The following is a 26,366-nucleotide window of genomic DNA, read 5'->3' on the forward strand; positions in this document are numbered from 1 at the left end:
CCCAGGGAAAGATTTTGCAGCAGAGTTTGGAATCACTTGCATTGTTTTCTTGGTTTTAAAGCACTTGTGAGCCTCAACCCTATAAACACTTCGGGAAACCTCAATAGAGTGGAAGAAAAGTCCATTATCTGGTCTGGCAGTTTTGGTCCTGGGAATTGGATGGTTTTCACCTTCCTGAGAGGCATTCAATACCAGAGAAGGCTGAGGTCTCCCGTCCATGCACTTCTCAAGTTTGCTTTTACTAATAGTTTAAAAAGGTTTAATGCTCAACACTGACTTTCTCTGTCCTGCCAGACCTCTACTGCCAGCTCTGTAAGCATGGAATGGGTGTTGCAGGGATTTGGGGGCATTGGAGAACAGTCCCAGAGGGCATAGGTCCCTTTTTCTGAGTACTTTGGTGGCTCCACCCCCTATATGTAGCATCTAAGTGATCAATATGGTCTCTTTAACTAGGACTGTAGAACCTTCTGTTATTTGGCACAATCACCACACAGTGAGACTGGTTTTCCAATGCCTCTGAAAATCATGTAGCTTCCTTGCATTAGAAGGAAACTTCATACAGTTTTAATGGATCTCACTACTCGTTATGTCTTCTGTGAGCTAATACATTCTTCTGTGACCATACACATGTGCACGGACCACATATCTCACACGCACAACTCAGCTTGTTGTGCTCATGAATGCACAATGCGTATTTAGGCACCTGGATTAATTAAGTAAAGTTCTATATCAGATTAGCAGTTTGTACTTAGGTTGTTATTTACCTTCACGTAGCCCAAAAACTTTTAGAGGACGTCAGCCGGGGGTAAGGTGACTTTTGCAGATGAAAATTTGTTGACGATCACTGTACAGCGCCTGCATAAATAATATGATCATCATTCAAATCAAGGTGGTTTTTACTCACTCAGTGGAGCAGTTGCGAGCACAGTGGTGGATGCACAACTGACAGGCAAACGTTGTCTGTGCAGCCTGATACCAGCTCTCCAGCAGAAATCAATATGGAAATGGCCAACATCTTTCAGGATCCTGCAAGAGCCAGTCTGGGGAAGGATTAGTAAACAGGAGTGAGAAAAACTGGACCTGAAGCAAGACTGAGGTGCAGGAATTTGCATTAAGAGAAGTCTTGCTACTAGCCTTCAGTCCAGAAATAATTGTCTGGAGCTCTTCCCTTACTTTTTGGCTTAAAATCAGACCTGGAAAAATTAATTTATTTATTGTCTTTATTTTATTTGATGTGTTGGGAGTTTTTTTAGTATTAAGATAATTAGCTAGTCCTGCATATAGGAGAATTTTTTTTTTATATAGTTCTAAATACATTTTGAAAGATAAAATGTGGTCATTTGCTACTGCTCTTTGCACTCCATTCCTCATATGGGCACAAAAATCTTTGCCATGGGTCTCCCCAGCCTCCCTGTCATCTTTACGAGGAACTGGCCCATGTGGAGGGTGAGTCAAAGCCCCTCAGCCAGGCATGGGCTGTTTTTGTCTCTGGAGAAGCTGCTCTTGGCCCTGAAAATGAGAGACTGAATTTTGCCTGTCCCCTTTTCTTTTCACTCAGTGTTGTTTCCTAATCTCTGGCATGAAATACCTGGGGTGTTAGAGTTGCATTGCCCATAGCAACTTTTGCTAGAGAGCTGGCAGGGTGGTAGCAACCATAACTTAAAAAGTCTCTGGAGACATCGGACTGAATACAAAGGATCAAACCTGTTTCTGATGCACATGTGTGCTGCAAAGGGCAGATAACCTTTCAGAACTGCATCTTAAAATAATAAGCAGAGCTGGTATAGCTGCTTTCATGCTGTGGCTTTCCCAAGCACACCACGAACTTCCGAACCGTGATTGCCATTAAAATCTTTTGCCATTTGCGAGGAATTAGCATCACTATGTGAACTGTAACACCCCAGTGATATTTATGGAGAGCAATTGAATTATAAAGGTCATAATATTCCCTGCTTCTGGAAGGAGGGGGCTAAAAGATGCCTAGTCTTAAACTACTTGCAATCCAAAAAATAGTTAAGAAGCCCATGTAATCTAAGGTTTTCTGAAGAATATATAACTTGAAAAAGGACAGAACAAAGTAAAACATAATCAGTATGTAATCCTGATAATGTAGGCCCTTGACACGTTTGAAAAGGGAAGGTGTGGAGTTGATGCGTTTGAAAAGTGCTTGAAAAGACAGGGTTGATGTATAAGCTGATGACAGTAGTTTGTGTTGTTCCTTTGCTCGGGCTAGTGATGCTGGTCAGCTGCTGAAAATCTGTGCAAGTCCAGTTGTTAAAGATGGGCAAATACCACCAAGGTAAAAACAGACCCTGCTGATCTGCAGTAGCTAAGGATTGCCTTGTGTTTGAGGATGCACTGAAGAGTTTGACTTTGGCCAGGGCAGACCATCTTGCTAACAATGGGTTTTGTCTGTTCTGTTTTTCTCCTGTCTTGCAGCACCTTCTCCAGTCAGTAGTGTGAAAAAAGGGAAGATAACTAAAAATAGCATCTCCCTTTCCTGGCAGGAGCCAGATCGACCCAACGGCATCATCCTGGAATACGAAATCAAATATTTTGAAAAGGTGTGATGGACTGATTGCTGAGTATCCCAAGTACCTTCTCTTTACTGTTTTCTTCATTTAGTTATAATTATTTGAGTCATGGAAGGGAATGGAGTGGTTTTATGCATAAATCAATGTCAGATTGATTTTGCAGTAAATGATTAGGTAGACTTGAAATGAGGGTGTTGCTTTCCATTAGTGTGCCACTTCTCTTGAACAAATACATTAAATATGCGTGTCAAATTCCTCTGTGGCCTTATCACATTAAGATAGAGCCTGCTCATTTGTTAAAAACAGGAGGGGGTTGGGGATTGAGCATCTGTCTCCTCCCAGAAACATCAGACAATCCTTCGCCTTAGGTATTTCAGTTTCTCACTTGATTTTTCATCCACAGTGTAAGGAGAGGAGAAAGGTTTTGTGAAGAGATTGTATATGCTCTGATACGAAGAAGTGAATCCTGGCTTAAAAGCTTGCCTGGGTTTTCCAGCTCTTGCTCTCAATCTAATGGGAAGCACTCTCCCTACAAAACTTGCCTCTCCTACTCTTCATTTCCAATGTCAACTTGTGCTCTTCCTGAAAAAATTAATGTAGTTTAAAATAAATAGGTTACAAATGCCCTTTATCAGAATAGTATACTTTGAGTGATACAGCCTTAAATCTTTGGAAATCTTAGATTTCCTTGAATCAGGTTTGCAGGAGTTGACCAAACAGCAGTTTTGTGCCATAGCTGGAATGGTAAGGTGTTCTTTTTTCTTCTGAAACACCCAGATTTTCTACATGAAAACAAGAAAAAAAAATGAAATCGAGTCACAATTCACTTTTTTGGGGGGGTTGAATTTCTGTTTTGAGGAAGATATTTCATTAGCTCTGTCTACGACCCAGCTGAAATCACTGAACAAGGACCAGTACTAGGTCCTTATTCTTTCTCTCTTCTTTCTCTGACCATGGGAGGGACCTGCTCAAGCAGTCCATGCAAAGAGGGAAAAGAATTTCATAAATCTCCATCAAGATAAAACCAACATTATTTTCGCAGATGAGGGAAATGGGCGCTAGATGTGTGAGTGACTTAAATAGGGCTGAGGTTTTCAAGATTAAAGCACAAAGCAAGAATCAGGTTATTCTGTTGCTGGAAATAATCCATTACTAATTATTTTATTACCTTGTTTGAATGACTGTTGTGGCACATTTTCTTACCATGGAATGTCCTGGGAAGATTAGCTTCTAGAAACCTTGATAATGAGCAAATAATTAAAGCCAAAAAATCCATATATTCCTTCATTTTACTTAGTTTGAATTTCAAAAAATCGGCAGGATAGGTGGCTTAAAATGTTGTATTTGTGGTCCAGAACTAGTCTCAAGTAGCTTCACTAAGTAATTCTTGAAGCGCAAGTCCTTCATGGGGATGTAGATCCAGCCAATCCAACTTTTTGCTGTCTTGATTTATTTCATTCAGGTTGATAGTGAAGTTTAGTATTTTCCATAGAAAAGCCCAAGAGTCTTAAGTGTTTGCAGAAGCCAACAGTATATTGAAAACCTAACTGGCTGACATACAAGCAAAGATGTGACTTATTGCTTTTTAACCATTGAGTCATTGAGTTAGATTGGGGATTTTGTCCTTAATCCTTTTTGTTTGTTGCTCCTATAATTTGTATTTTCTGGATTTTCAGCCCTTCATAAGGGTAAATTCACAGCATTAATTTCCAAGGGACAAGAATTGTCTGTATTAAATGTTTGGGAAAATTGAGTTTTGTCAGATCACGGTCCTGTAAGAGGAATCACTCTTTAATATGATAAAAAAGGCACATATATATATGTGTTTGTGTGTGTGTGTACACATTTCTCCAAAACAGATTTCAAATGAGAAATTCTGTAATCTTACATTTGGAGATTCCCAGCATCTTAACCAAGTATAGTACTATCTATGGGAAGTTGGCCATTAAATTAAGAAAAAAAAAAGAAAAATCAGTTCAGATCCTAAGAGCTATGCAGAAATCTTGGTAGAGGATTACTAAGAACTCTGGTTTAACTCATAATAATTTGGATATGAGAGGATATGGTGAATAAAAAGCAGTTTCCAAATTTGTAGACCTTAATTTATGAGCTCTTGTCTAGATTATGTGTTACAGTAAATAATTCTAAGAGTAATTACCAAGCATTTGAGCAAAATTTTAATCAAAGAACTGAAATTGTTTCATATTGGAAACTGATGTAGATGAAGATTTATTTCGGCAGTTTTTCTTCTAGTTCATTGCTGCAGAAGAACAATGCAAAAATTAGGTATTTTCCTGGAGTTTTGGTTTATTACTCCCTTCCCAAGGTCTAATTCTTGGTTCTAGAAATGCCAGCTTAAAGTTGTACAATGTATAATATATTATTCTCTTTCAGGCCTGGATACATTACTGGGAAGCTGTGTTGGTATAAATTTAAAATCCCTTTCTAAGGCGATGGGGCTTTTTTTATCTTCCCTGTGCCTTGGGATTGATCTTTGTATAATAAACCTTTCCATTGCCCCAGGCCATGTGCATCCTGAGTGATGGAAAGCTTCTTCTACTACAGATGCCAGTTGCATGCCTCCTAGAATCATTGATTATAAATTGAAAATGAGAACTCATATTTTGTACTGCAGAAAGGACCTTCAGAGAGGGGGTTTTGAGGAAAAATCCTCAAAAATGCATGCTTCAGTCACCCTTTATAACATTGCTCTGGGGGTTGTTAAGAGTCTATCTTCTCTGAGAGACATTATTTATGTGTTTGAACTTTATGGTTTTTGGGGGGGTGTTGGGAAAAGGACCAGGAGACGAGCTACACCATCATCAAATCCAAGGAGACAGCAATTACGGCAGATGGCTTGAAACCAGGTGCAGCGTACGTCTTCCAGATCCGAGCCCGGACGGCTGCTGGCTATGGTGGCTTCAGCCGAAGATTTGAGTTTGAAACCAGCCCAGTGTGTAAGTCTTTTTAATTACTGTCGGCCCGTGTCTCTGGAACAGTTACTAGAAATGAGTCAGGGGATCGATATCTTTGCAGAGAGCTCTTCCTTTTACTGGCTTCATCCCCTGACTTTGGAAACATCAGGCACATCATGATTGTGCACTGAATATATCTGTCCTTTGCCTCCTCAGCTCACATCGTGAGCAGGAGGTCTTCAGGCTTTCCCTGCTTAGAAAACTCCTGTATTTATGGGAGCTGATGCAAGAGAGGATAAGGGCTCTTCTCTCAGAAGGGACAGAGGGGCTAAGATCTGTTCCTCCACACCTCTTAATGGTATTCTGCAGAGGATGCTAAGCTCTCTTAAATATCTGTATTTGGGGAAAAAACCCTGAAATAGTGCCTCTCTGCAAGGGGAGGAGTTTAACAGGCATTAGTGTCTTTTGGTGCAAGTTCCTGTCAAGTTAAAAGATAGTTTCTGTTGGCTGCCAATGCCACAGCCTCAAGGAAAGGAGTTTGACTTGTGATCAGAAATGGAAAAAAATGTGCACTGCATGTGCAGGACTTCTGCTTGATCTGGTACAGATTTGTGGGGTTTGAAATTTTCTATTTTTCTTTTTTTTTTTTTTTTTTACTGAATCTGATTATCCAGGTCTGGATTCTGGAACAGATTCTGTGGCAGAGTGAACTCCTGAGGCACGCAGAGGCTCAGCTGCTCACTCTTCTGTGTTCAGGCACAGCTGTGGGGAAATTCTTTTTGTCCCAAATACAGAATTTTTGCTGAGGTGTCAAATATAATTTTCTCCACCAGAAAGTATGTCTTACATCTTTTAGTTTGTACAGCTGTCATTTATTAATTTTTTTATACTTTTTGCATGGGAGAGAAATTTTGTGGTGGAAATACTCTATTCATTCCTGTGGAAAAGAGACTATTTTCTGTGTTTTCCTTGGAAATTTAAATTCATCAGTACTTTGATTACTGTTACTCCAGTTCATTTAAAATTCATCATCTTTGAGAAGAAGATGCCAAGTTGTCTTTTCAATTCATGCTACTTTTGAAGTTGTAATAGATTTTAAACAAATCATTATATATGTGCAGATGTAGCTGTGGAGCCAGTGATTGAGCTAATATAGTGAAAATTGCATCACAATGCAAACATTAATGCAATAGGAATGGTCTATTTGATGTATGTCTTATTGTATTAACCATTAATCGTGCCCTGTAAGTAGCAACCAAATCATGTTACGCCAAAAATTATTATATATAGTTTTGCTCTCAGTTGGAAAGTTTCTAGTTTAAAGTCATTTGAGTAATAGTGTTCCAGACTATTAAGGAGTAATACATGAAATATATGCACATTTGATCTAGTACTTACAGTTCTGGTCTCAAAATAGTGGCACTTCCATAAAGCCCGTCTTGTGTTCATCAGGTTTTTTTGAGGACATCATGTGGAAATATCTTTAAACACTAGAAACGTCTTGAGCCATTTTGTTGCACCTGCACCCTAGTCCTTTTAGCATTTTAAAGGCAGAGAAATAGGTACTTCTCTGATACCTAGGAGCTGCTGATGTAGTCAGAGGAATACCTACTGAATAGTCCCCAGTTTGGGAGCTGGGAACTGTTCTTCTCTTGGACTCAAACTCTGGCTGAGACCAGACTTTAACAAGATGTTTAAACTCTTGCTAGAATTTAAATACAATGTTAGCCTCAGTATCTTACAAAATACATCTCTGTTTGACATTTAAAACCTTATAAAAAGATTTTTTTTTTCTCAAGGCCCTATATAAAATCAATATTAGTGTCAGGAGTGACCAGACTCTCACTACTTTCCTGCGTGTCCTGAACAATCTGAAAACAAGCACAGATCCAAGTCTCACTGCTGCTTCAGAGTTCAGATGTGAACTTCATGTTAGAGCCAAAGCAAATTATTTTGATTCAAGCACAGATGAAAACCTGTCAGTGACTGTTCTGAGAATCAAAAACAGTCTCCAAATAATTTGGACTGAACAACAGGTTTTGTTTCCAATTTGCAAGATTTCTGTAGTTATCTTTAATGCACTTGGAGGAAGTATACAACAACAGCCTGAGAAATGCAGTCCAGGGGAAGCTATAGCCTGCTTTGGACTTTTCCCTTCTTCCAAACTTTGGGAATTTTTACTTTCTGCTGCCTGCATGTGCAATTCTGCAAAGCACCATGAGGCAGCCAGGGCTGCATTTTTCAGTGAAAATTTTTTATTTGAGTGGAAGCTGTTGCTGGATGTATCCACTTGTCACTGTCCTCCTTTCCAAATGCCACTGAGCTTGTCTAACCTCAATAAAACCTTGGCAAAAGCTGGGTTTAGACTGGGTTGGTGAGCTAATCCAGCTGGTCTGCTGGGCAGGACTAGGAACACGTCACCAAGTTGAGAAGGGGTAATGAAGGTGTGTATGTGTCCCCAACTTTGAATGGCAGCAAGGTCCCAACTTGGGACCTTGGATTCAGGCTTTCCAACTGCCACAGATCACAGCAGGATTCATCTGATTTCCCCATCCCTTGAGCTGTGCAAAAGGTTACTGCTTAATGTTCTCCTTTAAGTGTTTTTAATTATTTTGTCAAGAAAGCAATGAAACATCATCTTCAGGAGCCCCCATAAGTTTGTGAAACTAATAAAATCTCCAGATGATGGCAGGGTTTTGGAGCAGTTAACAGTAAATATTTAATGTATCAGGACCCATCCTTCTGAAATCATTTACATTGCTGTAGCAGGTCCACCCCACTCGTAGTTAAGCACTGGAGAGCTCCCATATGAAGAACTACTTGAGGCCCATTGCAGATCAGTGTTTAATGACATACCTTTTTGTCTTTCTTTTCTTTTAACAATTGATATGGGGCTATATTCAGTTATTTTATAGCCTCCAGAACATTAATGCTGTGTTAGGGATCCTTTTCTAGTTCAATCATTTAGTTAAAGGCTTCTTCAGTATGCAATTGATTCCTGCTGCTCCCCAGAGTGAATGAAGCTTCATTGCAGGCTGGCACAAGGGTAGGAGCTATAATGAGTTTTTTCCCTGCAGAGCAGCAGTGCCTGCACCAGGGACCTGGTTTTGCAGGGACAACACTAAATTTGTGCCCTGGGGTGGTTAAATATACACTGCTAAATAAGCTGGCAGCAAAGAGGACAAGGTGAAGAGACTTTGGTTTCTACTTGGGGAACCCCACACGCAAACCCCTGGGGAGAGATAGACTCCTTCCCCTTGCAGTGTAGGGCAGATAATCAAGATACAAAGGGTATTAGCATTTACATTTTACAGGTTACAGGAGCTTGCTCACCTGCTCTTACTTAACCTCTGTCAAAACTCAGTTCTTGAACGGCTTTCTTGACCTTTCTGCTGGCATCTTTATCACAGGATTTTGTCTCCTGCCTTTTGGCAGAAGGGCTCTTTACAAGGCATGGGCTGGAAGAATTTTGCCTCCTTTGGCTGATAAGAAGACCAACCAGTGTATGTGTCTTAGCAAATTCCTGTTTTACAGAGGGCACCTTCTGGCCATGTGATATAGATGCCACAAGGAGTTAGTTTATAATTGTTTATAGCTTCTTGAAGTGCAGGTACTCTTTTTATCTTGGAGATCTTGCTTATGTCTCTGAACAATAACATTCCATAAATGTCTCTCTGCAAATGGGGGCCTGTTGGGTTTTCATCTTTTATCTCTATGATTTCTAATGCAGCTAACTCAGGAAGAAAAACTTGAGTTCACAAACTCAAGGGCTGCATTTTGCAACAGTTTGGTTTCTGAATTCAGCAATGAGATACAATCTTGTTGAATTTTTGGCTTAGTGTTGCATGTGGTTTTGTTTTCTTTCCACTCGTATCCTTTCCAAACTAGAAACAGACAGCAAAGGGGGAAAACACAAACCATAGAAGAAGAAATGAACTGGTAAGACTTGAAACCTCACTGGCAGCCTCACTAGAAAGACTCATATGAGAGCTGACTGTCATTTTAACCTTAATCTCCATTTTCTGTTTCTCATCTCAGCAGTAGCTGCATCCAGCGACCAGAGCCAGATTCCTATAATTGTTGTGTCTGTAACAGTGGGAGTCATTCTGCTGGCTGTGGTTATCGGTTTCCTTCTCAGTGGAAGGTAAGAGAAGAAGCTGTGTATTTATACTTCTCCAACTTTTGTAATAACTTTTATCTGTTCAGCTGATTAGTGCAATTTAGGCAAAAGCAGCATGTGAATGAAGCTTTCAAGCAGTAGCACTGTAAAACAGCACAAGGGTGGGCTAATTGATCTGTTTGGACAAGCAGGAATGGCAAAGGCTCACTCACAGATGTAGTTCACTTCCCAGTGATTGTCATCTGTGTATAGACTGACCCTGATTATTTGACTTGATTAGCACAAGAGCGTTTTCACATTACTTTAAAAATAAGCAGAACATATTACAGGTAAAGTATCCTCAACCCCATATGTTTGCATTCAGAGCTTGCAATGGACTTTGCTCACAGAGAAAACTCAACTTCAAGAAAACACATGCAAAGAAAATGGGACGAAACCCACCATAATCGCCAAATACCTCACATTTTGGTCAGATCTGGATTTCATTTTTCATGTGTAGGATACTGATGTGTTCCCCAAGTGTTAGTAAATTATACAGAGAGCTCCCTCCACGAAGGGAGACACTCAGCTTCAAACCATCAGACAACCCCACTGACTTCTCATGTGCTTAAACATAGGCAAGTGATGAAAGCCTGGGCTAATACTATCTTTGACAACTCTAATGGAAGTTGATGGAATTTGTTGGTGAACAAGAGACTGTGGTACTGGGGCAAAATCTGGCTTGTATCAGGATCAGTTTGTAATGCAACACCAAATTTGCGTGACAGCCAGCATACAAGACATTTCTTTTGTATTCTACATGTATATTAGTACATTTTTTTGTGGCAGTAGTCAAACAATGCAACATCCTTCCTGCAAAGCAGTGTGAAGTGCATCTCCTGATAAGGCTGAATTTGTTTTCAGTGCAAAGTAAACATTTATGCTTCTAAAGTACCAATCAGCCCACTGTTGCTTTCATGATACAGGTCTGTCTTAAGCTCAGATCTAGCAAGGTGGCTGTAAGTTACACCTTAACACTTATTTTAAGTGTTAAGAGATGTTACAGATACTTTCTTAGGAACTGCACTGAGTATGTTGGTCAAGGGTCTTATTTACCAGAGGAGGTAGGCTGTCAGTCTGAGAATGCAGAGCAGTGAAATCCAGCCAGGCTGAGCAGCTGGGTCCCCATGCATAAGGCATCCGTGGAAGGACACAAACACAGTTATTTCCTGTCTTGAAAGGTAAGTGTTGTGCCAGACTCATCTCCACTCAAGGTCAGAGACTGACAGTCTCTTCCAGCTCAGCCGTTAGAGCTCCTGTCGTCTGCTTTGAGTGACTTGTTGGGCTTAAAAATGGAAAAGTAAATGCTACTGTCTGCATGAGAAGCATGCAGCAGCAGAGAGGAGTTGGGGGAGGGTGATTGGCTAAAGGCAATTCACACCAGGCCCTACCAGAAAGCTGTAGTTAAAAGACTTGGCTCTGAACACAGTAGGCAGGAGTTCAAGTCTCTCCTTAAAGGCTAGAGGTTTTGATTCAAATTCCTCCTCAAACAGGGCAGGTGAATGTAAACTTTGGCTTCCCTCAGCCTGGATGTGTGCTTGTATCAGTGCAAACAGGAGACTGCATGTGGGACTGTAGGGAAGCTATGGATGTAAACTGGCAACTCTGGAGGGAGGAATCTGGGGAGTGAATCACAGGTGGAAGATCCCCTCTGTGGCCGTGGGAATCGCTACTGTGTGGCTACCAGTAATTCTCGCTCTTCCCGCAGTCTAGCAAACACTCAGGACTCCTCTGGGGAGGGTGTACCCTTGTAGGTCTCCTTTTTACTGCTACCCTCTCTGATCCAAGCAAGTGGTTGCAAATCCTGAGCCATTTGTCAGCAGTACTTGTTAGTTATGTCTTTCTGTCCTTTTGTCTAATGGGCTTTCCAGGATGTTCTTCCTCTTAGCTCTTTATCTCTTGGCATGTTTATAAAAGCTCTTGTCTCTTTTGGCTAGAGTTCTATCACCACCTCTGCTGCAGCCTTAATCCTTCTCCCTTGTACTCACACCTTCCTCCATAGACCCCAGGGCAGCTGCAGGTTTCCAGGAGCTTCCCCATGGTGCCACACTGTATGTGTGGAAAGGGGCAGACACAGGGAGCTGAGCTCTTGGTCCATTTTTATCTTTTGAACCCTTCCCCTGAACTGAGAAGAGCACAGTCCCTCAGCTGGAGGTGGTGGAGAAGCCTCCAGCACCCAGGTTTGGTCCATTAGAAAACTGGCTTCAAAACCACAGAGCTTTTCAGCCAGTTTGAGTTTCTGTGAATTTTAAAGGCCATCCAGTACGTGGAGTGACTTGTGAGAACAGAAAAATAAGCCCCAGAAACTCAGAAAGATGACAGACAATTTGAAATTAAACAAAGCAAAACAAAGAAATTTCTCTGGTTTGGAAGAAGCAGAGATGCCACTGAGATGTATCACTCATGCTGCTTTGCCTTGGTTATGGATTCAAGACAATTTGTGGAGTGACTCTCCTGCTGTGACACTGCAGGGACAATAAATGGATTCCAAGTCATGGGATAATCCCTTTCTGAATCTGTTAACCTGTTTCTGGAAGATGCTTTCCTGTGTCTCTGGAGTGGTTACGTTATTCCAGTACCTCATTCCAGGGAGGTAAATTTTCTTTCCTAATTCTTTCCTGTTCTTGCTTTTAGAAAAACAACCATTTTAAACTCCAGGTGGAATCATCACTGTTTGCCACACCAAGCAAAGCCCAGGTTCTGTCTTTTCTTCTGGTGTAAGAGAGCAGCTACTGCTCAGTAGCAGAGCTAAGGAAAAAAACCCTCTTCCTCTGTAGCAGAGGATGTAACTTGGCCAGCTCCTGCAAATAGGCTACTCTTTGCTGACTTCATGCTTCTCCCAGGCTCCCTGGGAGGCCCTGGGCACCTCAATATTAGGATATTCCTCCCTAGGATTCTGTATGACATCTTTTTGCACCTATTCTCCCAAGTCCTACTCTGCAGCAAGCAGAGGCTTGAGAGCAGTTCTGTGGTGCGAAGTGGATGTCATCCTGCTCTTAGAGCTCTGAAAGTACTCTCCAGTTATAGGATTCAGGAGTTTTCTGGGGTCTGCAGGCTTTTTGTTTTCTGCTAGGTTCCCGAAGGCAGAACCACAGCTCTTCCCCTTTTATTACTTTCAAGTATCTGCAGTTTTCTCACTTCTGAATGGATGTAAGTAACAGCTTGGCATTTCCCATTGGCAGCTGGCCCTAAACCAAAGGTCAGTTGAACAGTAGTCATGGTGGCATTTCCACATGCCAGCGTCCATCTGTGGAAATGCACTTTGTGTCTGAAGCTGGAGATTCCTGGGAATTTGAAACTAAATGTGCTTTGCCCTAAACAATTAAGCTGCTTTCAGAGCTGATTTACTTGCAGATGCTCCCAACAACTCTTCCTGTAAATAACATGTCCTCTGACCAAGGTCATAAATGCCAAGCAAAATAGCTGATCACTTTTTTAAGTTATCCTGCTCCTTACATCAAGGGCATATTAATAATATAACAATCGGGATTACAAATCAAAGAGATTCACTAAATCAGACTGTAGTTGTCTCAGCAAAAAAAGAGAAGTGGATTGAAAATCTATTATTAAACCAGCTACAAGTATTGAATTCAAGAACATGGAGTTGTTACTGTCTTTGTTTTGTTAGGATTATGTGTTCCCAAAAGCACAGTGCATTTTACACTGCTATAAAAGCAAGGCTATAAATTTTGCTTGAATTAGATGTCGGTTGCCATTTTTGTTCCTTATTGAAATATATATTAATCTAAAATTGTTACTGACTTTTATTTTACAATCTGTGTCGGACAATCCAGTCACAAAGATCTTTGTGCTCCATCTCGCAGGAGCAATAAGGTGCCTCAGTTGTGTGGCATCGGTCTCTTTCTCCCTACAATCCCAGGCAGGGAGTCAGGTTTTCAGCACTGTGGGAAGGAGACTGACTGCTCCAGAGCAGTTCCCCCTCTTTTGTCCTTCAAACCAAGTCCTGTTTGCAAAACTGACAGGACCTTAGGGTGAGTGTTAAGAGACTGCTGGTCCCTCCAGTCCCCCAGGCTTTTGAACTTTGTATCGCTAAACAAAAGCATGGGCTTTTACAGAGTAAAGTGGGAATGGTATTAGGTCAATGCTGTGCATGTTTGCAAAAGCTGCTCAAAATAGCTAAGAAGTGTACTGTGCATCTGCATTTATAGTCAGCTACCCATTATGGATGACCTTTTCTTCTCAAGTGATCTTCCAGAGAACCAGAGGGAGCTTTTCATAGAACTTAAGAAAAAAAATAATTTTGAAGCAACAAGAACTGCCCCTCTCACGGTGTCGTGCATATATAGAAAGTCTTTTTCTGGCAAGGAACTAGCCTTTGAAAGACAAAGCAAAGACAAATCTTGCCACCTGGGTATTGGCAGTTAGGGGCTTCTGCACCAGAGTATCCATCCTTGACCTTAGCTGATTTAGACTTAAATATCAGCGCCTGTGGTGGCAGAGGGCTACTTTCTGGACACAAATATGTGCATCTTGTTAAAAAGTGACTTTCAGGGAATAGAGAGAGTGAAAGATTGTGATGTATATCCTAGGTACTGGGGCAGTGTTTGCAACCTTCTGTGATGTGGAAGGTAAAAATGGATTAATTTTGCCACAACCTCCCCCCATCCTATTTTCCAAGTTGTGTCAGGGCTTAAAATAGTTTGCTTTTTTGATATTTCCGTAGGAAACGGGAGACAGTCTATAGATAATGTTTTTCATAGAGAATTTTTCCAGCATGAGTCACAATTTTTGTTAGTTGGGACTTTTTAAAGGATTTTTATCTCTACATTCTTGCCTGCTCTTCCTTCTTCCTGCAGGACATTGTCTCATGTGATTTATAGCCACTTTATGATGCTGCCTACTGCCAAATATTCCCCACAATTCACCTGACAAGAGGAAGGATTTTGTTGAGGAAGCTATTGCTTTGCCAAGTCAAAATTCCCATCCACCAAGAGCAGGCAGGGTCTGGGCCTGCTTCTGTTTGGGTCAAGGTTTTTATTACCTCCATCACGTTAACAGCCTCTTTGCTGGTACATTTTCCCAGCGAGGAGCGTTCACAGCGCTGATGTACAGTGCCATTCTCTGAAAGCAGAGTGCTCCAGTGCACACTTCTGCACAGAGTGATACCTTCCTAGGACCGGTGTGGAAATCTGCTGTCTGTAGCACCCATCTCTAACATCCTGCCAAGATCAATCAGCTTGCCAAATTTGGCTACTTAAACACCTTATTCCTCTTTTATTGTAAACACTTTTTGGCTTTTGCAAGCCAGTCTACTCTCTGCAGTTTTGAGGCGGGTTTAGGGACCCAGGATAATCTGCCTTCAGATGACTTCGGTCCAGACAGGAGGTGAGAGTTAACCAAATCTGTAATTAAGCTCCAAGCCCATGAGGCATTGTGCTTGAAAGCATTATTTCTGAGTTGCTCCGGCAGCAGCCAAGGGAACGGCGTAGAAGGACTGTCATGAACAGATAAGTGGCTGGCATAAACTTTGTCTGAGCAGGGAAAATGTGGGGTAGTGCAGCAGTAAGTGACAAAATCTTCTCACCTTCATGCAAATGATGTATTTGATGGCATTTTGCAAGTCCTGTTTCCACTTGGAGAAGGCAACTGGTCTGCCCTTCAAGCTGAAAGTGGTAGCACCTTGAGGCTCCTGCTGAGCACCCCAAGTGGATGTGGTGTTTAGAAGTGGGGGTTTACAGTGTCTTCTCTTGGCTGTGAAGTGGGTAGAGGATGAAGAAGAAAGTCAGACTCTTGTCCTTCTGCGCTTCTGAATATGTGGATGTTTCACCTTGCTTTGAATGCTAGAAATCAGAAGCATGACCTCTCCTGAGGGTTCACCATGTTGCAGCACTTGGCCTCTTACCTAGAAAAAAAGGTTATCTGTACTTTTTCGCGTCTTTTACATCTTACAGAAAAGTATAATGCCAGAGGTCTTTCCAAGTGCAGTTCCTTTCCCTGAAGACGTTGCTTTCCTTCCCATAGTGATTACAATAGATATCATCTGCTTGGGCTTCTGCATTCTTGAACAGTGCAAAGACGTGCTTTAACGTGTGAACTAGGATAGCTCAGCAGGAAGAGCAGGTGACTCCTTAAACATTCATGTACTTCTGGACAAAATGGGAATACATTCCTAGCAGCTCACAGTGTGTAATGCTGCTTCTCTGATGTTTAAAGCAAGCATATTGACTCATGAACTGTTAGGTGTAGTGCTGGCCTCCTGACCCAGAGATGCTGGAAGCAATCATTGCCATCCCTCAAGGCTGCATGAAGGATTAGAAAAATCTTCCCAGGCACCCTCAAGTATTTCAGTCTCTAATTGCAAACCTCTGAAGAACATCCCATTAGAACAGCTTATTAAAAGCAACAAACAAGGTTTTCATTTATCATAATTCCAAGGCTTCAACTTATAACTCTTAAAAGCCACAGCTATATATGGCAGAGCCCCTCTGAATTCTATCTAGCAACTAAAAATGTAGTTTAATTCCAAATGGTCACAGGGTCATCTGCAGACTTGTGGTAAATTAATTGCATTAATTGCAGGCACAGTTGTTGAGGCCCATGATATTTATACATTTCATTAATAAAGCATGTAGCCCAAGGTTTGAAACAATGCCAAGTTTGTTGATAAGTCCTCCTAGCATACGTTTGTTAAAGTTTGCTCTCTGGACGGTTGGGTTTGGAAACCACATAAGCATTTCAGGGGTCACCTTAGCTAGAACTGGAGGAGGAGTGTTGTCTTTGTGTGCCCAAGATAACTGAAAGCAGTAGAGTTGGACTAGACAAGGAACAGGGCAGTGCCAGCAGGCTGTGGAGGTCCTGGAGGTGTCACTGGAGCTCCAGGCTCTTCTGCATTTTCTCTGCCTATCTGCAGCCCTTTTCTTGATGCCAGAGCTCAAAGCCTTGTCACACCTTGTTTGAAGACAGCTTGGCATTTGGAGATGGTGTCGCCTCAGTGCCTTGATCTTTCCCAGCAAAGGGGATTTAACACTGCAGGTGTTTGCTCAATAACTTTCACTGTTACATGGGCATGTCGTCTGTTATTCTGCAGCAGATCAGGTGGGCTCCTGACCAAGAGCATCCCCACAAGCTCTCCTCATAGTCTGCTAATGGATTCAGTGAGGCTGGAGGAGACTTTGCAGATAAATTTGATGTTTACAGTGCTCAGTTCCATTCTGACTGCTCCTTGGTATAGGTCAGCTTGCTGGCTAAAAGTCCTCTGAAGAGGTCCGGGTGTATTTCATTAAACACCAATCTCTTATCCACAGCATTTGATCTTGTCTGGAAAACTTTTGCTTTCAGCTCCTCACTTTCTAGACTTAAGAAAGCCCTGCATGAAGTGAGGAGATGGGAAATTTGGCCCCTCCTCAAAGCCATCAGCACCCAAATGTAATGGCCACAAGGTGCATGTTCGGGTTGCTGGAGTTTAACATCAGTTTTGTTTGACTCAGGATTTTTATATTCTGAAGTTTATCTACCAAGTCAAGCCATCCTTTTAACACAAGTAGTAATAAATCTTCTTTTGTCCTAACTGTTCAGTTCAATTAGTAGGTTCTCTTACCTTTCCTAACACTCCTTGGACTGGAAAGTGAATTATGTTGTCTGCTGATACAGTTTAGTTTGTTTCTAAGCACTTTAGATTACCCATAGTGTTAAAACTCAGAGTATTTTGACCACAGGTGTATAGCTGATACGTGTGCAGGAGCAAAGCTGCATTGAGGCGCATTTCCCTTGCACTTCAGCATTTTTTTCTTCCATATAAAGAGAGTGAGATCTGAAGTGCTCTGCATTCAGTGCAGTGAACTGATTTTGTCTCAGAGCAGCCCAGTTGCTGATGAGGTGCTCAAAGAGTTTTCTTTGTTTAAGAAAACAGTGAGTTCTTTTCATTTTAAGGAAGTGGTTGTTTTTCAGGTTAATTGAACTGTTGTTTCAAAAACTTTGACTTTGCATGCTGAGTGGTGTGAGGGCGTAGGACGGTCTGGTGGCAGCAACCATGAGAAAATGCCTGGGGGAAAAGGGCCTCCTATCTGAAACATAAGTTAAAGTGTCACAGCCACAGTGATCTTATGGAGATGCACCAGTTCCCTGCACTCAAATCCTGCAAGGTTAAAAGAAGAAAATTACAAAATTGACTCAAAATGCATGGTGCTTGGCTTCCCTATGTGTGCTTTTGGGGTTTGGACCTCTGGTGTTAACTTGGATCAGTGGAGTGGTTTAGAGAAAGCTGATCTGCTTCCATATTAGTATGACTGCACAAGCTGGGGTATTATGAAAATAGAAAATATTGTCAATTATAGTAAGAAATATTGGCATTGCTGTTTAGAAAATGTTAGCAAGTTGTTTTGCTGATGCAAAAGGAGCTTAGAAGACATTCTTCACCAGCTCTAATTTAAGTAAGCACATAATCCAGTATATAATTCTGTAAATCATTGCATGCCTGAAGTTATTTTGCATCATAATTTAAGACAGTGCAGTTGCAGAATGTTAATTCTGCCTAAATAAGCTATTTTAATGTATTTAGCCATTGTAAGTTAAACTGTATAAAAGTCTGATATGCACAGAATTTTTTTGAGAACGACGTTATGATGACGGAGGAGAAATTATGAGTGAGATCTTCAGCTGACTTTAACTGGAGTATATCTACACCATTGGGCTCTTGCTTGTACTGAAGTCCTTCCTGTTGTTTCTTCTGCACTATGTTCTTTTTCAGGGTGAATTATCTTAATAGATTTGGTAACAGAAAAATTGTCTGTGCATGTTTTCTGGCAAGGATAAAGGGTGCAGCCAACCTTGGGTTACTGATGCCAGGTAAACCCAACGTCTAATTAGACTAGAATAATGGCTGAGCAGCCTTCAAAGGCAAGCTGTAGATGCATGCAGTGCCTTTCAGCTCACCATATTTTGAGTTTATTTAGGCTGAATGCTCTCACATAACTCACAAAGTCCTGCCTCTGCAGATACCTAAAGTGGATGCAAAGCTTCACTGATACATGGAGATGCAGAAAGGGCTCTGTGAGTTGAGTACATGCATAAGGGTCTGCAAAAGCAGGATGGATTTGTATTCATCCAGTACTTTTCTTTTTTCAAAGGAGATTGTAATTGTACCACATGCACACTTGTGGAAAAAAGTCACTTTGCCTGCTTCAAGGCAGGTGCTTAAGTTTAAGCACATGGGTGGCCCCATTAATCCTAAGGGTGGTACTCAAGTACAGGAAGCACATGGTTAATTGCTTTACAGGACCAGGATCTGTACACTCTCCCCAAGGCATTTTTCTGCAATGATAGCAACACGCTGTGAAAATCTTGCAGCCCAGGGTGTTAAGGTCCAAATAATAGTTGCAATAAGAAGGAAGAAGTGCATATAAAAATGTTGCAAATGTATTTGCACCTTGCCAGGATGGTGGGATTATTCCTTATCCTGGGCCTTTTTGTTTGCTTTTCAGTTGCTGCGATCATGGCTGTGGGTGGGCTTCTTCTCTTCGTGCTGTTGCCTATCCGAGCCTAACATGGTCAGTGTTCCCACCTGTGCTGGCTCCTACTTCGTGTCCTCCATCCATGTTTTCTGTGCGCAGTCTGCCTCTCCCTTCCTTTCTTGTATTGGTCTGGAAATCACTTTCTCATCTGATCTCTGTACCAAGCTTGTCTATCTCAACAACTGGAAATAGCGTGACCCGAAGCAGAGTGTGTCTCCAGCAGGAGGGGAAAAAAAGCCAATATGTTATGACATGATCAATCCAGACACCGCACCAGGTGTCTAATAAAATATCACATATGCTGGACACTCATCAAGTTCTGCTTCTTGTCATTAAAAGGGGACGGGGGAGGTGATTTGCCCCCAGAGAGGAGGCAGGGGGTAGACGGGAGTGGAAAGGTATTTAGTGGCATGTAACATGCATGTCAGTGGAATGAACTGTATGTCATCGACATACATGTCAATGTATGACATACACAGCAATGACATGATGCTGTTTGCCAACGATATGCTCCAGCAGTATTGGACATATCTCTGCGGGCATCAAGAGGTGCGTGTCCGTACTGCATGCTGTCCTGTTCTTGCCACCATCTGGGCTGCCTCACCAGTTTCTACTCTCTTTTATTCTCCCCTCTTTTCTAACTAATCAAAGGAGGGGTGATTTTAATTTCCGTTGGTTTGTCTGGACACAAGTTGAGTTGCTTCCCAAAGGGAATGCATTTTAGGCCCCTGAATTGACTGTAATCTGTGCATAGATCCTCCCAAATCTCCTGAAACTCATGAAATCACCATCCCCATCAAGTAGCTGCTTGAGACCATAGAAGGTCTGAGACATCCCACATGCATTGTTAAATTGGGATGGTTTTTCAGCACAGCTGGTGAGAAATGTGAAACTCTTCTACTGTGTTTTCCGGGGGATGCTGAGGCTTTGCATGGTGGTAGCTGGGTCGTGGTGCAGTCCTTGCTGTAGGGCACAGCAGTCTCTAAGATGGACCATTTTGGGGTCCTCTAGTGCTGTATTTTTGCTTTGACAGAGGCCTGAACCAGGGAGAAGTTTGTGAATGCAAATCCCAAAGGCCCTAAAACGGAAGGGAGTTTTGTGGGTTTTTTCCCCTGATGGAGCATTTTTCGGTTGGTTTTTGTGACTTTTCAGTTGATGCTCAGCTCAAAGTGTGTGCCTGCAAAATATTGTTCTGGTACGTGAGCCACCATTTTGACAATGATTGTGCTGAAAGAAAACCTCCTGGTATTTCTGTTGTCTGTCATGCCTGTGCCATCAGTGCACAAGCAGTCCTCACTGCAAGTCATGCTTCAAATATCTTCAGCAAGGCCCTCAACCAGAGTGTGACAGCAATGGAAAATACTTCTCAGAGGAGACCAGGAATGCACTGGATGGCTACAAAGAAGAGAGAGACGTAAAGAAAACTTGGCTGACCTGGAAAACACCCTCTGCAGGTTTCCTCCTAAGCAGCAGAGACTAATGTAGCAACAAGCTGGGAGGGGAAAATGGGAAAAGTTACTTAAAGGCACAGATGTCATTGGCTCTGCTATAGGAAGGCACAACAACCTTTTTAGAGAGATTTATGGAGATCACTTCAGAGGGAGCTTCCTGCAAGCAGGGAAAATGGTATCTTGTTTAAATTATTTTTAATTGTTCTGACAGTGGTCTAGGAAAGTAGGGAGTCATTCACTACAAAGGCAGGGAAGGACTAAAAGCTAAAAATACCACTGCTGGATTTGTGAAACTTCCTTTGTAAGGCATCCAAGTTAATCAGGGGTCAAAGACAGGGTCACACTGTGTAGAGGTGGACAGCAGTGCTGGGAAAGCAGCTAAGAAGATTCTGAGCCTGCAGCCCTTAGGAAGGGAATCTATTCTGGTTCCTCTCAGACCAGCCATCTAGTGTATCTTTACACTGAGCTGAAGCTCTTAGCTTGTCATCACCAGACCTTTTACTGCTCTTCTGATCTCATGCAGGAGAAAAGTGAACAGAAAAATGGGAAGTAACTTCCAGTATAAGAACTGTTAGTTTTACACTAGTCCCTGATTTTGTGATACTGAATTTATTCTAGGATTTAAGCAGTAAAAGCAAATGCTGAACATGGACCAACATCACGAGTAGTAGGCTTTTGCTTCTGCCTCTTAGTATCGGTATTGTTTATCAAGTATAAAGCTATTTACTGAACAAGTTATTGTCTCCACACATGAGCTGAGGCGACAGGATCTTGGCCAGATGGATGGATCTGTGTTTGTTTGTTCCTCTGCATGGAACATAGTCCTGCTCTGCAACACGTATGCAGCTTTGTTGATTTAACATCTTGGAACAAATAGTCTGAAATGAGCACCAGCCCCTCGTAAAATGACAATCTTGCAGTCCTTGCAAACCTCCTGTGAAATGACAGCTTGAGGTGGGTTGGATGCATTCCTCAAAGCTGACTTATTGAGAAGGTGTACTTCTCAGTGAAGGTCTCACCCCTGCAAAACAAGTGGTGTTTTGTCTCTGTTTCAGAGAAGCACACATACTTCATTTATCTCATATTTAAGAGATTAAATACATGTATAAATCTCTGCAGCTGAGATAGGAGATTGCATGCTACTTTCAGGGCACAACCTGTTCAATTGGACTGACTGCATCTAGCAAGATGAAGTCCCTTTCCTCATTGGGGATGTCTGAATGCTGTCCCTGCCTGCATTTCCGGTAATGCCTAGGCTGTGTGCTGAGATGCTTTGGCCTATGCCTGTGAAAAAAGTATGTAAAACTCTTCCACATCACCACCTTGGGGTTGGATGTCCAAGATCCACATTCACCCATGTGTCTTGCCTGAGTTGTGACCAGAGTAGTGGCCCCAGCTGGGAAGACGAAAACTCCTTCCCTTGGGCATTCTCTCTTTTTCAGGGGGATGCCTCAAGTAGTGGAGGGGCCACACACAACTCAGCAAGGGCACCCTGAAGCACAGGGCAGACACAAAGAATCTCCATCAGTCCAGGGAGAATAAATATCTTCCTACCTCACTTCTAGAGGATTTTTCTCCATGAGTTGGCTTCTGCCATGGAAGGTAGTGGGCATTGGTTTCCCAGCTGGATTCTTCATCTTTCTACCTGTCCGTTTTATATTTTATAAACCTATATAGGGATCATTTTACAACTTCACTTTTATAATCTGCTCCATAAATATTTTACGAGCTGCCTGCCAATTTGCAAGTAGTTTTTAAATAAGACATGATGCCTTAAGAATATTTAAAGTCTCACTTTTTTTTCCTCTGATACCTTTATTGAAAAACACAGAGCTGTGCAAGGAAGACACCTGCTTTCTAGACAGAGAAACTGGGACAAATCCACAACAGGAGTAAATGAATTGAGATTCAGGTGTGCTGCTGAATTATGTTACCTTTTTGGCTGAGTGTCTCCAGCTCAGTGGGAGATGAAATGAGTGTCAGGATATTTATGCTTTTGCTATGCATGATATAGAAAAGATATAGGAAATCTATAGTATGTACAACGATAATAAACTGGAGAATGAGTCTTCCATCAAAACTTTTCACTCGCAGCTTTGCCATTAAATAGTAAGAGCAAATGTACATGCAGAAATGGACTATTTCACAAACAATTGAGAGCTTTTTCTTCTCCTAAAATGTATTGCAAAGCCACAATATTTAGAATCTTTGATCTGCCAGTAAGATTCACAAAGTGAATCAGAACTGTTAATCTGAAATTGAAGATTTTTATGGGATTTAGTTGGAGAAAAAGGAGAAAAAACTGCTTGTGTGTGTGCTATTTAAAGCACCTGAAGGTCAAGAAGGGACTAAGTGCAGTTTAGTTAGCAAATACATAGCATGTTTCTCTAGGTAGTTTAAGAAAGTGAGTTTAAGAAGGGCACAAGTGATTGCAACAGGCAGGTTTTGCAGCAAGCTTTATTAGTGACACCCAACTGTTGCTTGACAGTCACAGTCCACTAGCTGCCATTTCACTTTGATATGTCTTGTCAAGGCTTGTTTTAATGATTCTTTGGGTGCCCCAGAGCCTGATTTCATATGCTAATATGACATGTTGCTGTATGTGTTACCCAGCTTGAGAAAAGGGTACAGCTGGAGCCAAGTGGTTTGAATTGGCCCTTTGAGTGTGTCCCTGGGCAGTAAAACATGGACTGTTGTGCATCAAGGTGTACTTAAATCACTGGATGCAAGGGATGGCATGTTCCCTGTTTCTGTCTCCTCCATCTTTATGGTCGAAGAATCGGGAGATGCAGGTCATAAAAAGGATGATGGTAGAAAAGCATCTCTGTAGGTGAAGTACTCCAAACCTGAAGAAGAGATGAGGGCATTTGCTTCAAAAGGCAAAGAGAAGAAATCTTGGATATGTGCATTTGGTAAAAGGATGAATTGAAATATTTGTGTATTTTTAAAAGAAAAATTAAGTTATATGCATTTGTCCAGAAAAATTACTTCTGCAGAAAATTGATGTCACTTTTGGCAACTTGCAGCAGAAAAAAGGGGGTTGCCAGAAGTGGGACTTGATACTGAAACTCATATCTCTAGTTTATTCAGTTAAAAGGGGAGGTAGTACAATGATGAAGGACAGGGTTTGTGAACACCAGAATGTGCTTCAAAGTGAGCCTTACTCCCAGGGTCTCCATGTAGACCTAGTGCTTAGGGTTTGAGTTAATTATGCAGGACCCCATCTCAGGAAATGGCACTGCTGCTACTGGAGCAAGGCAGTGAGCACAGATGCGCAAATAACTGAACCATGTGTCCGGGCACCTCATTGCCGTTCTTGTGGGTTTTGCATTCAAAGTGTGATGGTCTCAGCTTGGTTGCTACTGCTGAAATCGTGCCCTGCATGGATAGCCTGGCTGTTTATCAGTTGCAATCTGTTTATCTCCCTGCCTGTGTCCCTGGACTGCCTATCGGCTTTCCCCTTGTCTTCTGCACCTTATCTTGATCCATTCCCCTGCGCTTGCACAACCTTTGCAATCTCTGTTTTTCCTTCCTCTCCCTATGACACAGGTCTCCCCTTCTCCCCAAGGTAAGCTTCCTCTTCCCTGGAGTAGCTCCAGAAGCTCATATTGCTTTTCCCTTTCTCAACCCTCTGGCGTCCAGCTCTGCTGGGTCCAGCTCAGTGACAGAGTTTTGTCATGTTCGGGATTTTGTTTGTAATTGTGATTGTTTCACAAACCCAGTACCAAAATCCTATAGTCAAAAGGCTGCTGGGCCCCTTGCATCCAGGCAGACAGCAGTTCCCTGTAATAGGACTTCATGCTGAGGGCATGCTTCATGCAGATGCCTATTACTGCCTCCTCTTAATTGCAGTTTTGTTTCTGCTAGTTGTATGCTCCTCCTTGCTGTGAGTGATGCTGGAGTGTTCACGTGCCCCTAGCTCAAAAATCACAGGCAATGGAAGAGAAGTCTCCAAGTTTCTCAGCTTTAAGTGGCTTCTTAGTAATCTGAGACTTTCTTTGAGGTTGCCAGCTAGCAGTCCCACTGCATGCTGACTGGCTTGCAGGTGTCTTTTTCAGGTTTTTCACTCTACCAAGCAGTGTCCCTCAGCCTCATGTCCATGCAGTTTGCTGTAAGAATGATCCAGTTCCCATACCCAGTTGTCATATCAGGTCCTTGGAATGACTGGCATATACATGTGCATCCTACATACCTGATCCCATATTTTTAAATGTGTGTGTGTGTATAGCAATTCTCCTTGTCTATACAGTTATCCTATGGCTTCCTTTGTGGTTGTCTAAGTGAAGCAGATCTCAGAAATGCCACCAAATAATAAGTGTAATGCCAATGCAAAGTCACTGCCTAGAAAAACAACAAGAAGAATGAGGGCTGAGCCAGGGAAGACCAACCAAAGACTAATAGGAGGATGCCCTGAGGGAGATGCAATTCTGATAAGACTGTGGTCGCAACTCTGTGGTAGGATTCAGCAGCATCCTTGCGCTGTCTAGTTCTACGGTGGGAGCAAGATAGGTCAGGGAAGGACTGCGTGTCTTCTTCCATCTTTATTCTACTGGGCAGAGGGCGAATGGTGGAAAGTCGGGAGATGTGCAGGAAATGCTGTGCAGAGCCAGAAATACATAGGAGACCCTTGAAGGCAGTGAGGCAACAGGTTTTGATTTGGTTTAAGCCATTACTTGGCATGCGTATAAGGTGTTAATGTTCACACAAGGCTGTTTTCTTAAGTATCAAAATTTCAAGTTCCTTGCAAATGCCCAGTGGATGAAGGGGGAGTATGCAAGACATACAACGTAGTGCCTGCAAAAGCTCTGCAGTCCAGGAGATCTTGTTTCTTCAATTCTTATGTTGCGTCCCATTCCCCTTCCATTGTCCTTCCTGTTCTGGCTTTTTTTTTCTTCTTAATAATAGCTGCATTAGATGTAAGGTAGAGTGGAGTTGTTCAGAAGCATCTCTGGGATTTGGAAACACAAGTCCTATTGAAAATCTGTGGGCCTTGGGCCCTGAATCCCATTAGAAAAATTGCAAGTAGTTTGATGAGCTAAAACTGGGACAGCAGCAATAGAGCCACTAGAGAGGTTGGGTTTGTCACTTCTCTAGGTTTTTGTGTTTTGTGTGATTTAAAGTAAAGAACGGAATTCTGCCATACCAGAGACAAAAACACTCTTCTGTTGTGTTTGGCTTTTTTTCCAGGCGATGTGGCTATAGCAAGGCTAAACAAGATCCAGAAGAAGAAAAGATGCATTTTCATAACGGCCACAGTGAGTAAAGAGAAAACATGTATATATGTGTCTTTGGATTTCTGTAGTAATAAGAAATACAGCTGAGACATGGTTTTCTGAAAAAAAAAAAAATGGTTTTGCTGGTTATTAACAAAAGAATCATTTGTTCAGTAGGTCCCTCCCACCCCTGCTGTAAGCCCCACAGAGAACTGAACATTTGAACAGCCCTTATATATGCTGAGCTATTCACACCTGTACGTTTTCAACAGATCTCTCTAGTGAGCCATTTTGATTTGTTCCACTGTCTTTGCTGTGTGACCCATGGTGCTATTAATTTTCCTGGTCAGCACGTAAAAACTCTGCATTTTTGTGGTCTGGATGCATCAGTCCAAAATACCTGTTTGAAACCCTTGCTTCACCCCAGCCAGCCATGAGGACCAAGCCCACTGCTACTCTTTGCGTTGGATGCCTCTGCAGAGGTGTGAGGAATAACACCTACTTCTTGCTCATAGGAAGCTTTCAGAAATGCTATGTTAATGCCTTTGTATACAAAAGCCCTCTGCAGTGATGCTAGAAAGTAAATCTCATGATTACTATCAGTCCTTCCATTCATGCAAAGCC

General features: G+C 42.0%; 1 protein-coding gene across 10 annotated transcripts in view; it reads left to right on the forward strand.

The window, feature by feature from the left end:
- The window catches only part of EPHA5 (EPH receptor A5), a 205,644-nt gene that overhangs the window by 146,662 nt on the left and 32,616 nt on the right, over nucleotides 1-26,366 (forward strand). For 4 of the 10 annotated variants that reach the window (XM_027721662.2, XM_027721669.2, XM_027721671.2 and 1 more), the window contains 5 exons: nucleotides 2,440-2,564; nucleotides 5,332-5,491; nucleotides 9,488-9,593; nucleotides 19,049-19,114; nucleotides 25,717-25,784. In XM_027721662.2, coding sequence (XP_027577463.2) covers nucleotides 2,440-2,564; nucleotides 5,332-5,491; nucleotides 9,488-9,593; nucleotides 19,049-19,114; nucleotides 25,717-25,784 — 525 coding nt within the window. The remainder of the gene's footprint in view (nucleotides 1-2,439; nucleotides 2,565-5,331; nucleotides 5,492-9,487; nucleotides 9,594-19,048; nucleotides 19,115-25,716; nucleotides 25,785-26,366) is intronic. The other 6 variants (XM_027721664.2, XM_027721666.2, XM_027721670.2 and 3 more) reach the window with 3 other exon arrangements.

The sequence above is a fragment of the Pipra filicauda genome, unplaced genomic scaffold (genome assembly GCF_003945595.2).
Source record: "Pipra filicauda isolate LSUMZ 115617 unplaced genomic scaffold, ASM394559v2 scaffold17_size4572894_pilon, whole genome shotgun sequence".
Classification (NCBI taxonomy): domain Eukaryota; kingdom Metazoa; phylum Chordata; class Aves; order Passeriformes; family Pipridae; genus Pipra; species Pipra filicauda.